Consider the following 13972-nt stretch of genomic DNA (forward strand, 5'->3'; position numbering starts at 1 on the left):
TGGTTACTCTATTACATCATCCTGCTTATTTCCTTTACAATACTTACTAACGTCAGTTCGTTACCTGTTTCTTTATAAGTTCATGCACATGACTCAGAACAATAAATAAACACACATCAGCTATTAATACACTAAATAAATATAAGCTATGCTTATTTTTTTATTTTTATTTATTTATTTATTTATTTTTTTGGCGGTACGCAGGCCTCTCACTGCTCTGGCCTCTCCCTTTGCGGAGCACAGGCTCCGGACGCGCGGGCTCAGCGGCCATGGCTCACGGGCCCAGCCGCTCCGCGGCATGTGGGATCTTCCTGGACCGGGGCACAAACCCATGTCCCCTGCATTGGCAGGCGGACTCTCAACCACTGCGCCACCAGGGAAGCCCCCTATGCTTATTATTTTTTACTGAAGTTTAGTTGATTTATAATATTATGTTAGTTTCAGATGTATAGCAAAGTGATTCAGTGAGCTATTATTATTTTTGTAATGATTAGTAATTGTAATTTTTTAATTACAATAATTGTAAATACTGTAATTATTTTTGTATTATCAGGGAGGGTCTGTGTCTGTCCAGATCACTGTCTAGATACTCAGTAAGGATTTGTTGAGTGAGTGAATGCATGAATGACTTTTCTTTCCAGACCTCTAAAAGCAATGGCTGGAACTCAGGCAACTCAGCTGGGTACCTCACTGTACCCCTAAGGTCCTTGGCCATGGGGAAGGAGGTGACAGTTGACGTTCCTGCTACAAATGTAAGTGGCCTCAGCTGGATGGGAAGTGCCAGTGAGAATAAAGACCCCAAGGCCCCCAGGGGATACCCACACTCCCTTCAGGGTCTAGGACATTCTGAGTGGGGTCTCTTGTTTTGATTTCAGGCCCCAGGAGTGAAGCTGCAGCTCAAGGCTGAGAGCTGGTAAGGGACATTCACATCTGTGGGAGACAGAGGTAGTCACGGGGCTGGGGAGTATGTGGAAAGTGTGGTCCTAGGGGTTGGGAGCAAGGAGTTTATTTGGCAGCTACTGTGGGCTCGACCAGCCAGTAGCTGAGCTATGCAGGTGCCCCCTGATCCTTGGATCCTCCACTGCCCCAGCCTGAAGGAGCTGGCTGTGCATCTGGGCTTCGATTTGTGTGCGGAGGAGAAAGCCTTCCTGAGCAGGAGGAAGCAGGTGGTGGCCAAGGCCCTGAAGCAGGCCCTGCAGCTGGACAGAGACCTACAGGAAGATGAGGTTTGTGGGGGAAGGGGGATGCAGGTACAGATACCTTGCACTCGCCTTAAGGGAGTGCCTGATTGCTATGCCCTCTCCAGATACTCCAGTCAGCAGAGGCTGAGGAGTGGGCATATGTGGGGAGATGTGGGGCATGGGGAAGCTCTCTTTGGGGATCTATCCAAGGCTGAGAGCTGTCATTTGCTGGGGAGGAGCCGGGCGCTAGCTCTAACCCTGACTCCTTCAGGCTCTGACCTCGAGTCCCTTCCCTGGAGGCAGGAGGCAGCTCCATCCCTGTCCTTGTTAAGCCAACCTGTGTCTGTGCAACCCAGGTCCCCGTTGTGGGCATCATGGCCACAGGAGGAGGTGCCCGGGCCATGACCTCTCTCTATGGCCACCTGTTGGCCCTGCAGAAGCTGGGCCTTCTGGACTGCGTGACCTACTTCAGTGGCATCTCGGGCTCTACATGGTGAGGGCCCTTGGGACTTGGAAGAGCAGAGATGATCAGGCCCCAAGGGGAAATGGAGTGGACGTCAGAGGGGCCCTCTAAGTGGGTGTGAGCAGTATGTTCTGATGGGTGCCAAGTGACTTTCTCAAAAGGGGGGAAACGGACATTCAGAGGTCCTGCCATGAGCAAGGCATTGCAGGACATCCATTCCATGCTACTGATCCAGAAGGAGCTGGGTTTGAGTTTCTGCAGCACTACTTACTGGCTAGGTGACTTTGAGCAACTTATTTCCCCTGCTTCTCAGTCGACTCATCTCCAAAGTGGGGGAAATAATACTACATACTCCATAGTACTGGAGTGGGACAGCCCAAGTAAAGCACTTAACATGTCTGACATGTACCAGGAGCTCCAAATTGGTAGCTTTTTTTCCTTTAATTGTCATTGCCTCATTTAATCCTCACAACACTCTCTGGGGTCGTTTCTCTTATTGTATAGTATAGATGAGGAAACTGAGGTCAAGAGATGCTATTTTACCTAAAGACAACATTGCCACCCTATGCTCCACTCTGCCTATGACGAAGTGGGACTTTTCACTATTAGAGATTCATTCCTTTGAGTCTTATTGAAATGTGACTTTAAGAAGTAAAAGAGGAGTAAACTCAGAGTTTAGGTGACAGCTGTTGACAAGCAGAGTCTTAAAGGGCTTCAGGACGGATCTATAAAGATGGGAGTAGGGGTCTACAGCTGTACAATACAGTAGCCACTAGTCACGTGTGGTTATTGACCACTTGAAATGTGGCTAGTCCAAACTGAGATGTGTTATAAATATAAAATGCACAGTGAATTCTGAAAGAACAGTTTGAAAAGAATATTTATATTAATTTTCATATCGATTACACACTGAAATGATAATTTTAGATACTGAATTAAATGAAATATACTGTTAAAATTAATTTTTCAGATCTTTTTTTACTTTTTGAAAATGTGGTTACTACGAAAATTTAAATTACATATGTGGTTCACATTCTATTTATATTGGACAGTACAGATCAAGAAGGAGAGAATGCCCTGAGGCAGTTTCCAGATAGGTGGGGCTTTGGCAGCCAGAGCCACGTGTTGGGAGAAGTCGGAGGGTGGAAGTTGGAGTTGCAGCGACCCATGCTGGGCCTTGACCTCAGACTGTAATGTCCCTTTGTTCTCTCAGGACAATGGCCCATCTGTATGGGGACCCTGAGTGGTCCCAGAGGGACCTGAAGGGACCCATCGGACACGCCCGGGAGCACCTGGCCAAGAGCAAGCTGGAGGCCTTCTCTCCTGAGCGCCTGGCGAGCTACTATCGGGAGCTGGAACAACGGGCTGAGCAGGGCCACCCCACGACCTTTGTGGACCTGTGGGGTCTGGTGCTGGAGTTTGCACTGCACGGACAGGTAGGGCTCCTGCGCATGCGAGGCGGAGCCTATGTGCAAGGGTGAGGGCTGGGGCAGCCTTGTAACTAGCTGACGTGTGCACGTACATTTCCTGCTGGGTAAGAGGCCAGTGGTTAAAGGATGTGGGAACTGCTGTACTTCGTTGTCTGCCAACTTTGGGATGCCGACATTTTGAATCAGGTTATTCTTCAACTGATTGCCATGAAACAGAAATTTCTGGGTCTCCCAAGAGCTAAGGACCAATGTCAAAGTCAGTTAAGCATCGTGTTTAAGAGTCAGTGAGGTTTTTGGAACAGCTTTCATTTTATTTTATTTATACTGTAATATGAAATGTATTTTTCTTCATCTTCATGGTAGTGTTAAAAGCACAGACTCTGGAGCCAGATTTCCTAGATTCTAATCCCAGTGCCTCTTACCAGCTATGTGTCCTTAGGCAAACTACTTAACTTCTCTGTGCCTCAGTTTTTTTCATCTGTACAATGAGGATGAGAAGGGTACTTAACACATAGGGTTGCTGTGAGCACTCAGTGGCGCCTTGGCATAGAGTAAGCATTAAGTGTTAGCTATTCTATTTCTTTACTATTATCCTAACACCATTAATACAAAACTGAGCAAATAAATTTTTTATGCGTTGCTTCTTTAAGGAAAGCTTAGTAAGTTAATTGCTGAATCTTACATTAACTGATGTAATTATTAAAATCAGGAATTTTTTTCACATTGTTGTTTTACCACATATAGTTATCTGAACAAAGTTTCTTTTAAAGCATTTGAAACAGCTAAAACACAGAAAGTATTTTTAACATGTATAACAAAAAAGTAAACTATCAAATATATTAGCAGAGGAAAGATTCTTATCTTTGGATATCAGGTGTTTGACCAAGAATGATTAGCGTGTAAACTAATGCCAAAAGTGAATTTGTTTTAACTTTTTTCTTTAAATTTTATTCTTGTTGGCAAGCCCAGTGCTACTTGGAAATTACCAACCATTCTTGTTTTTTAGTTATTAGTTTAAAAATATTTATTATAAAATATTAATATTAAAAATTTATCACAATGATCTTCAGACTTAAGAAAATGCATAAAGCATGAAGAATAATATAAGGAATATGCATGATCTCACTAATCAGCCTAAGAAGTGAAATATTACAGATAGAGCCAAAGCCCCCCCTGTGGACCCCCCTTTCAGTCCCATTTCCCTCCCACCCCCAGAGGTAACCACCATCCTGAATTTAGTTTTATCATCACATACATATCTGCAATCTGTACACTTTATAATATTATATAATATATAACATATTTTATAAACCTTTATTATATACTTTATTAGATATACGTTTATTATGCATACTTTTATTAAAAATATATATCCTTAAGAAAAATGTCATATTATTTGTACAATGGTTTTGTAGAAGTCTCCTTGTGCCCTTGTGTTAGAGATTCTCTAAGCCTTGAAGATAGATGATAGCCAGTAGTGGAATTGTTAGGCCATTGGGTAGTGTATCTTCAACTTTTCTAGCTATTGACAAGTTGTTCTCCAAAAAGGTTGTATTAATTCACACTCCCACCACCAGTGTATCATAGTTTCTTTTTCTCTACATGCTCTTCACACTTTTAAATGTTTTTTCATTTTATGGGTGTGAAAGGAAATTTTATTGTAGTTTTCCATTTCCTTGGTTTTTAGTGAGAGTGAGCATATTTTCAAGTATATTTGTCATTGGGACATCCTCTTTTTTTTAATGCTAACTTCTTTAAAAAAAAATTATTTATTTTATTTATTTATTTTTGGCTGTGTTGGGTCTTCGTTGCTGTGCGCGGGCTTTCTCCAGTTGCAGCGAGCAGAGGCTACTCTTCGTTGAGGTGTGCAGGCTTCTCACTGCAATGGCTTCCCTTGTTTCAGAGCACGGGCTCTAGGTGCGTGGGCTTTAGTAGTTGTGGCACACGGGCTCAGTAGCTGTGGCTCGCAGGCTCTAGAGCACAGGCTCAGTAGTTGTGGTGCACGGGCTTAGTTGCTCCGCGGTATGTGGGATCTTCCCGGACCAGGGCTCAAACCTGTGTCCCCTGCATTGGCAGGCGGATTCTTAGCCAATAGGGAGTCCCTCTATTCCATTCTAATGGGGCTCATTCTCTATCCCTGTGCCAATCCTGCCCTGCATTGGCAGGCGGATTCTTAGCCAACAGGGAGTCCCTCTATTCCATTCTAATGGGGCTCATTCTCTATCCCTGTGCCAATCCTGCCCTGGCTTAGTTACTACCTTTGTGATAAATCTCAGTTTCTGATAGGGCAAATTTACCCCCATCTGCCACCTTGGTTCTCAGAATTATCTTGGCCACTTTTGGCCCTTTGCCCTCCTATATACATAATAGAATCAGTTAGTCAAGTTTCATGATAAATATTGTTGGGATCTTTGTCGAAATGGCACGGAATTTATAAAACCAACATAATTACTTGAAATGTTTTTATTTTATTAATATATCCCATGTATTCTTTGGCTCTACTGTTTAAGTTCATGTTTGGTTTTGAGGGTGCTGTGTTTTATTAACTGACTTTTCTGCCTGGCGGCAACAATTAATTACTATAGAGTGGGGAAAGCTTGTTTTAACAGTTCATTTTATGAAGTGCTAGAAAATGCAATTTGATCCTAGGCTATAAAGAAGACATATTTAATTACATTTGATCCTCCAGTAATGACTTAATACATGGTTTTATGTACACAGTTTGTAGTCATTTTAAAAAAGACAAACTTATTGTTCACAAGAATAAAAATCCTTGCGATATTACTGAACAACAATGCATTCTTTAAAATGAATACCCATGCAGTTCAAAAAATTTTGTCACAATGTGAAAGCTTTGCAAATGTTGTTTCTTTTTTTTTTCTTAGTCATCATGCTTTATCTCTTAAAGCTCACATTTTTAAAATAATTCTTTATTGAGAAAAATTTAGTGTTGATTTCAAATTTGCCTTTAGATAAAAATAAGTATTTATTATCTCTATACTATACTGAGCTACAGTACCAAAAGTCATTTTAAGTCGTCAGAAAATATAACTCCATAGACAACAAATCACAATTTCATTAATACTAAGCATTATTAGAGAAATATTATACCCTGAAACTTAGAACAACTTACTTAGTCTATATACTTTTATAATATTACTTCAGTTTTTATAAAAACCCACTTACAAAATACACCTGTTGTAATCAGGGCTTCTCAAATTATCTCTTTGAAACTTTGTTTTTACTCTCTTGCTGGCAAACACCGAAAGGCTTAGAAGCTGCTCACCATTCTTCAAGGAGAAACTTACAGTTTTTCTCCTATCTTTTCCTGAGTTAAAAAGGTCTTACATATTTTTCTTCAACTCTAGACAAAAGGTTTTATATACACTTTAGTGCCACCCTGTGCAAGACCCAGATCACACTGACACACCACCAACTGCACCCAGCTCCCACACTCCAGGTGGGACCCTTGAGTCATCAGAGTGGTGTTCTGCAGGGTTGGGGACCCTCATTTGGAAACTGGGGGGGGGTTGCGGGTAGAGATCCAGAGACTTGCCATGACTTACTGGTGAGCTATTAAAAGGAAAAGGAATACTGGTGCTGTTTCAGTTGATAGAGAGGTGTGCTGACCCTTTTCCAAGGCTTTTCCAGGGCAGAAATTGCATCTGTAGTAAAAGATTGTACACGTCAAAAGAGCAGGCAAACAGGATTCCTAAATAAAAGACTTTGAGAAAGGAAATCACAGGTATTCATCAAGCCCCCTCCCTCCTCAGCACACATACATACTCACACCCACAGGACTAACTTGTAAATATAACAAATGCTCAGTGCCAGGCCGCTTGAGCCATATTTGGAGAATTTCCTGTGGATTCCCTATAACTCAAGTCATATTGGGTACCACTGAAGAACTGGAGGAAAAGGTGGCTGTGACCTGAGTGCTCCCACTGTGTGACAGAGGGCTGCCAGGGGAAGGGAAGCACACCAGGTGTGCTGAGGCTTTGTCACGGGTGCGGGAGCCGGACTACCTGTTGGATGGGCTAGGCTAGAGTCCCGGGATGCACATCTGGCTGATCATCAGAATCACCTGGGGAGGTTTTAAAACGACAAATTCCTAAGTGGTTTCTGATGACTCTCAGAAGAGCCCCAGTAATCTGTATATTTAACTCTCAGTAAATCTGATGCTAAAGGTTGATATGGCAGGGTGGGAACCTCCTAGGTCTAGCTGCTGAGCAGGGTGCCTTCCAGCTCAGAGAGCCTAAGAGAGAGGTGGTACTCACACTGCTCCATGAGTAACAACCCAGGGCCTGTGGCAGCAGGATCCTTCCCCAGGTGGGGTTCCAGGCAGTCACCACCCTCAACCTTGCTGAGGCTTGAGATGAACTCTATTTTCATTTCTGGTCTGGGATAGAATGAGACCTTTCTGTTCCCCTAGAATTCAGTGAGGCTCTGTGGAGGCTTCCCCAAAAGGCAAGCCAGAGTCCTTGCCAGAGCTTGGAGTTCTATTGGAGGGAAAATTAGAAAGAAAAGGCAAGGATAAATAGTGGGGTACAACTTTGTGCCGTGCAAAGCAGGAAAGGAGCAGATGAGAATGTCAGGAGAGTGTTTGGCAGGGGCTGAAACTTGAACTGGTCCAGGTGAACCTAGAAGGGGCAGCCCATCCCCTGGCAAAGCTTACAATGTACACTGAAGGGGGATTTCTGAGTCCTTTCTGGAAAGCAGCGTGTGTGTGTGTGTGTGTGTGTGTGTGTGTATGTGTGTACGCGCGTGTGCCTTTGTGCCTGTGCATCAGGGTCCATGTACCCTCCATGCTTCAACCCATAAAGATGGGCCACTGGAACCACAGGATGCAGGGGTGGGTGTCACTGTTGACACTGTGATCCTTGTGAACAGTGCTGTCTGCAGATACGCAGTGCACAGCCCTACATGGAGACCCCGACGCTCCTCACCCCCAGCCTGTGCTCCCACCCTGCCTCCAGGGTGCTCCCAACCTTACTTTGGCCCCCACGCCCCCACCCCAGGTGATGGATCAGAAGCTGTCAGGACAGAGAGCTGCGCTGGAGCGGGGCCAGAACCCTCTGCCCCTCTACCTGAGCCTCAATGTCAAAGAGAACAATCTGCAGACCCCGGACTTCAAGGGTACAGTCCTCAGTCCTGTCCACTCCACCCTCCAACACACACACGTGCACGCACACCTCCCCTGCACCCTGAGGGCCCCCAGAGAGTTCACACAGGAAACTCCTGCACAGATGGCCAGCCTTCTGGAAGGACGGTGGTTCTGATGGGCTGATGAGGTAGCCAGCAGAGCTCGCCGTCCTGGGGCAGGGCTGTGGTGGTGAGGATGTAGACAAGGGGCTGGGTGGGGGAGAGGTCAGCTCAACAGTCAGCCGGGCGGGGGAGGAGGCGGAGGCCTGCTGGGGGGCAGTGTCTTTGGCCCTTGTCAGAGCTGGGGCTCCCCCAACCCCCTGTCCTTTCATTCCTGCCTTTCCCTCCTGGCCCCTCAGAGTGGGTCGAGTTCTCCCCCTATGAGGTCGGGTTCCTGAAGTACGGCGCCTTCATCCCCTCCGAGCTCTTCGGCTCCGAGTTCTTCATGGGGCGGCTGATGAGGAGGATCCCTGAGCCCCGCATCTGCGTCCTGGAAGGTGAGCGGTCGTCAGTCTGAACACCCTGTGCCCAGGTCTGGGCAGAGCAGCCGGGGAGGGCAGATACTGAGCTGGGGGGAAGGGCCATTGCAGAGGCAGCCCGCTGCCCCTCCTATTCTCCATCTGCACTCAGGGGTGGGGACCACTGCCTTCCAAGTGATGGGGGGCAGGGCACTGAGGCCTGAGGCTGACCTCTCTTGGGAGTTTGGCCTTCAGGTATCTGGAGCAACATTTTCTCCCTGAACTTGCTGGATGCCTGGTATAACCTCACCAGCTCCAGTGATGCCTGGAAGCAGCACATCAAGGACAAGATCAGGAGCCTGGGTAGGAAAGGGAGGCACTGAGGGGAGCCTGCGGTGAAGCCGCTTCCCCTTCAGATGCTACAGGGTCGGCGGGGGGGACTGTCAGGGGAGGGAGGGCCAGGCATTTCCAGACCCCTCAATGGACCAATGTCTGCTTCTCTGGGCTCAGAGGAATCCCCTCCCTCCTCGGGGACCTCCTCAGGGCCAGAGGCCTTGTGGCTCCAGCCTGGAACAGCGCTAGCCCAAATGTTGAAGGGCTTCCTGACGAGCAGACCACTCTACCAGCACAGCTCCAACTTCCTCCAGGGCCTCCAGCTGCACCAGGACTACTGTGCCCAGAAGGACTTCTCCACCTGGGCAGGTAAGGGCCACTGCCATGTGTCCCCAGGTAACAAGGCTGGGCTTCTGGGTGGAGATGGACCATGGCTGGGGCTGGCAGAGGCCTGGGGGGTCCCAGCATCCACTCCCGGGGTGTGGCTTGGAGGAGGTCTTGGGAAGGGCTGGGCTGGCACGTGCATTCAGGGAGTGACACCAGGGGTTAGAAGGGGACGTGGAGGCGAATGCAGTATTAGGGTGGGTGGATGACCTGTGTTGGACTGGCTGCCCCTGACTATTGCCACCTCTCCCATCAGACAGCCAGGTAGATTCCTCCGCTGGCCACCTGACCCCGCAGGAGCCCCAGCTCTGCTTGGTGGATGCCGGCTACTTCCTCAACACCAGCTGTCCCTCCATGTTCCGGCCAGGCCGCAGGCTGGACCTCATACTATCCTTCGACTACTCTCTATCCTCGCCCTTTGAGGTGCCGCTGGTCACCCCATGGGAACCCCAGACCCTTTGCCCACCCAGGCCATGCTCCAGGGACGAGCAGCAGGGCCACTGGCCCAGACCTTCTGGGTCCCCAGGGGGAGGGAGAGATGACAGGCTGTGACTCAAAGGCTCCTGCCAGGGTTGGGAAGGGCTGTGGAGGTGCTGGGGCCCTGGGCTCCCAAGAACGGTAGACAGGGAGGAAGCTCGCCATGCCCACCCCAAGAGGAACCGCTGGACAGAGCTAGGAGGAGAGCCTGGCCTGTCCACGTCCATCCTCCCAGGGGCCTCCCTGAGGACTCTGGGGAAGGGGGTGGGTAGGGCTGTGAGACAGAAGTGGGTCCCCTACTGAGGCCCTGGAGGCTCTGAGATTGAATATCCCAGAAACAGCAATCCCATATGGGGTGCTAGATCTGTACCCCACCTAAAGATTTTAGTCAAACAATACTGCAGACCACCGGGATCCTTTGCTTCCCTCCAAGGCACTGTGTAGCTTGACTGGGCCACGAGCAGGACAGAATCAGGTTGTCTTGAGCAGTCAGTTTGGGCTGGAGCTGTCCTAGCATCTTCTAGAGTGCTGACCTGGGATGACTGGGAAGTAGCCATTGCTCTCTGAGCTCCCTCTGCCCCGCCAGGTGCTACAGCAGACGGAGTTAGACTGCCGGGCCCGGGGGCTGCCGTTCCCCCGTGTGGAGCCCAGCCCTCAGGACCGACGCCAGCCCTGGGAGTGCCACCTCTTCTCAGACCCTACCTGCCCTGATGCCCCTGTCCTGCTTCACTTCCCGCTGGTAAACGCCTCCTTCAGGGACCACTCAGCCCCAGGTGAGGCAGCCCCCCTTCCTAACAGCCTGGAAGCCTGGCCCCTCAGAGGCACCGCTCTGGGCCCTCCCAGTGCCCCTGCAGCCAGCAGAGGCAGGAGTCTTAAGGCTAGTCCCACCCAGTCTGGGACACGGCAATACCCTGGCCTGTTGTGGATGCCCAGATCCCTGCAGAGGCCCTCCGTCTGCAAAGCCACTGGGCTGGTGTCCTCTTTGTCATGACCCCAGGCTCCTTTGGCCTCCCCCTCCCCATGCCCGTCACTACAACTGGGCTCTGCTCCCCCGCTCTATGGCAGGGGCCATGTATGGGAATCCCTGCACTGTCACCGTCCACCACTACTGCGCACCACATTGTTGGAGGACTTCCTAAAGGCCCCCCAGGCTGGACAGCCAGAAAAGAGAAGCCCCGCTCCCCTCTCTCTCAGATTCCCCTAAACCTGTCTGGGGTCACAATTGGCCTCTCTGTCATTCTACCGCAGACCATTCTGGGGTCCTTTCTCAGGGAGCTGGGCCTCTACTCCAGGGCCCCCGAAATCTGAACTCTCATCACATTCCTTCTAATCCTCGCCTCCCACCAACTGGTCAGACTTTTATCCCCTTTTGATGGGAAAACCTAATTCTGCCTTTGTGCAATCTTCTGGCTTTCTAGTTCCTGCCATAATTCCAAACCTTCTAGCTTTACTCATTAACACGCTAAGCCCGCATCTTGGGATTCTCTTTCTCTCTCAACAAAGACTGTTTCTTGCAAAACAAAAGCTCTTTGGTTTTCAGACGCTTGCTTCCATCATGAGTTTTAAGAATCCACCCACTAACCTAAAGGGCTTTGTTTTTCTGCTGCTTCCGCCTTACCCCTGGGGGTGAGGTGGATACCAGGGCGGGGGCCTGAACCATGGAAGATGTGTAATGCTGTGAGAAAATGTGGGAAGCAGCACATGCTTCATACCTCAAAATAGCATCCTGCTATCCACAGTTATAGTTCTGGGCAAAGGACACGGGGCTGGGAGGAACCCCTTCAGTGGGGAGCAGCTCACCCCTGTGTCCAGCCACCAGGAGCCGTTCCGCCAGCTGTGGAGGCCTCTGGGCCCTGCGCCTAACCCCCTTCCACCCCTGGACAGGTGTCCAGCGCAGCCCTGCAGAGCTCCCGGACGGCCAGGTGGATCTCACGGGGGTCAACTCCCCCTATTCCATGTTCAATATGACCTACAAGGAGGAAGACTTTGACCGCCTGCTGCAGCTCAGTGACTACAACGTACGGAACAGCCAGGGCACCATCCTGCAGGCTTTGAGGACCTCTCTGAGGCACCGGGCCCCGGGGGCCAGGCCTCCAGGGCCGCAGACTTGAGACTTCTCGGGGTCCCCAAGATTTGAGGGCCACGCTCTGATCCTGGGGGCTGGGGGCTTAATCCACCTGCAGTGGGTACAGCCACGGCCCTCATGGGGCTGGAGTTCCCGGGCTCTCCCAGCCCTGGGCCGCCTCTGTGGCTGGTCTCATCGCCCAGAGGGGCTGTGTCCTACCCAGAGTTCTCCCTCACCTCCATAGCTGGTTTGGAAGGAGCTGACAATAAACTCCTTACCAGGCCAGCATATAGAACAGCTGGTTCGACCAAACATTTACACGTAGTTCTTTTCACGCCTGAACAGAATGGAGTTGAGGTGCAAGCTGGAGGTGCCAGACCAGGAGTGGGGACAGGCAGGGCAGGGGAGGGCCTGGAAGGTGGCTCCAGGTATCAGGAATCACAGTACATCCTGACAGGCTCCCCTTACTGCCTCTGCTCCTCTCCTCTTATACTATTTTTACGCAACTTTAGTGAGATATAATCCATATGCCATATAATTCATCCATCTAAAGTATGCAATTCAATGGCTTTTACTATATATTCAGAGTTGTGAAAGCATCGCCACAATCAATTTGAGAACATTTTCATTAACCCAAAAAGGAACCCCTCATCGCTTAACTGTCAACCTCAAACCACACCCACCCCAGCCCTAGGCAACCACTAATCTACTTTCTGTTTCTTTAGATTTGCTTATTTTGGACATTCCATATAAATGGAATCATAGAATATGTAGCCTTTTGCGTCTGGTTTCTTTCACTTAGCGTAATATTTTCAGGATTCATCCATGATGTAGCAGGTATCAGTACTTAATCCCTTTTATGGCTGTGTAATACTCCACTGTATAGATATACCACACTTTATTCATGGGCTGATGGACATTTGGATTGTTTCTGCTATTTTTGGTTATTATGAATAATGCTGCTATGAACATTCATATACAATTCTTTTGTGTGGACAATGTTTTTAATTCTCTTGCATGTACACCTAGGAGTGAAATTGCTGGGTCATAGTCTTTTGAGGAACTGCCAGAATGTTTTCCAAAGTATCTGCACCATTTTACATTCCTGTCAGCATTGTATGAGGGTTCCCCTTTCTCCACATCTTTGCCACCTCTTGTTACTGTCTGTCTTTTTTATTATAACTATCCTAGTGTGTGTGAAGTGGTATCTTGTATGCGTTTCCATAATGTTGATGTTAAGGATCTTTTCACATATTTATTGGCCTTTTGTATATCTTTTTTTTTTATAAATGTATGTATTTATTTATTTTTGGCTGCGTTGGTTATTCATTGCTGTGTGCGGGCTTTTCTCTAGTTGCAGCGAGCGGAGACTACTCTTCGTTGCAGTGTGCAGGCTTCTCATTGCAGTGGCTTCTCTTGTTGTGGAGCATGGGCTCTAGGCATGCGGGCTTCAGTAGTTGTGGCACGTGGGCTCAGTAGTTGTTGCTCATGGGCTCTAGAGCACAGGCTCAGTAGTTGTGGTACACAGGCTGAGTTGCTCCACAGCATGTGAGATCTTCCCAGACCAGGGCTTGAACCCGTGTCCCTTGCATTGGCAGGTGGATTCTTAACCACTGTGCCACTAGGGAAGTCCCTGTATATCTTCTTTAGAGAAATATCTATTCAGATCTTTTGCCCATTTTAATTGGATTATTTGTCTTTTTGTTGAACTGAGAAAGTTCTTCATATGTTCTCTGATTTGATGTATGATTTGCAGTTTTTCTCCCAGTCTGTGGGTTGTCTTTTCACTTTCTTGATGATATCCTCTGAAGCACGGAAGTTTCTGATTTTGATGGTTCCCAGTTTATTTAAATTTTCTTTTGCTGCTTGTGCTTTTGGTGTCGTATTTAAGAAGCCATTGCCTAATCCAAGATCATGAAGATTTACATCTATGCTTTCTTCTAACGGTTTTATCGATTTAGCCCCTACATTTAGGTCTTCCATCATTTTGAGTTAACATTTGTATATGTGTGAAGTAGGGGTTCAACTTCATTCTTTTG

The 13972-nt window shown here is 48.2% G+C and overlaps 1 protein-coding gene across 7 annotated transcripts in view; it reads left to right on the forward strand.

Annotated features, from left to right (window-relative positions):
* Window positions 1-12889, forward strand: part of PLA2G4D (phospholipase A2 group IVD) — a 31457-nt gene extending 18568 nt beyond the window's left edge. For 5 of the 7 annotated variants that reach the window (XM_029238511.1, XM_029238509.1, XM_029238516.1 and 2 more), the window contains 12 exons: window positions 642-752; window positions 876-913; window positions 1091-1226; window positions 1538-1674; window positions 2858-3080; window positions 8093-8210; window positions 8576-8713; window positions 8930-9037; window positions 9185-9376; window positions 9648-9814; window positions 10455-10641; window positions 11753-12889. In XM_029238511.1, the coding sequence (XP_029094344.1) occupies window positions 642-752; window positions 876-913; window positions 1091-1226; window positions 1538-1674; window positions 2858-3080; window positions 8093-8210; window positions 8576-8713; window positions 8930-9037; window positions 9185-9376; window positions 9648-9814; window positions 10455-10641; window positions 11753-11979 (1782 nt within the window). In that variant the 3' untranslated portion in view covers window positions 11980-12889. The remainder of the gene's footprint in view (window positions 1-641; window positions 753-875; window positions 914-1090; window positions 1227-1537; window positions 1675-2857; window positions 3081-8092; window positions 8211-8575; window positions 8714-8929; window positions 9038-9184; window positions 9377-9647; window positions 9815-10454; window positions 10642-11752) is intronic. The other 2 variants (XM_029238513.1, XM_029238514.1) reach the window with 2 other exon arrangements.
* The last annotated feature ends 1083 nt before the right edge of the window (window positions 12890-13972 follow it).

The sequence above is a fragment of the Monodon monoceros genome, unplaced genomic scaffold (assembly GCF_005190385.1).
Source record: "Monodon monoceros isolate NGI ecotype Baffin Bay Population unplaced genomic scaffold, NGI_Narwhal_1 Super_Scaffold_21, whole genome shotgun sequence".
Taxonomy (NCBI): Eukaryota; Metazoa; Chordata; class Mammalia; order Artiodactyla; family Monodontidae; genus Monodon; species Monodon monoceros.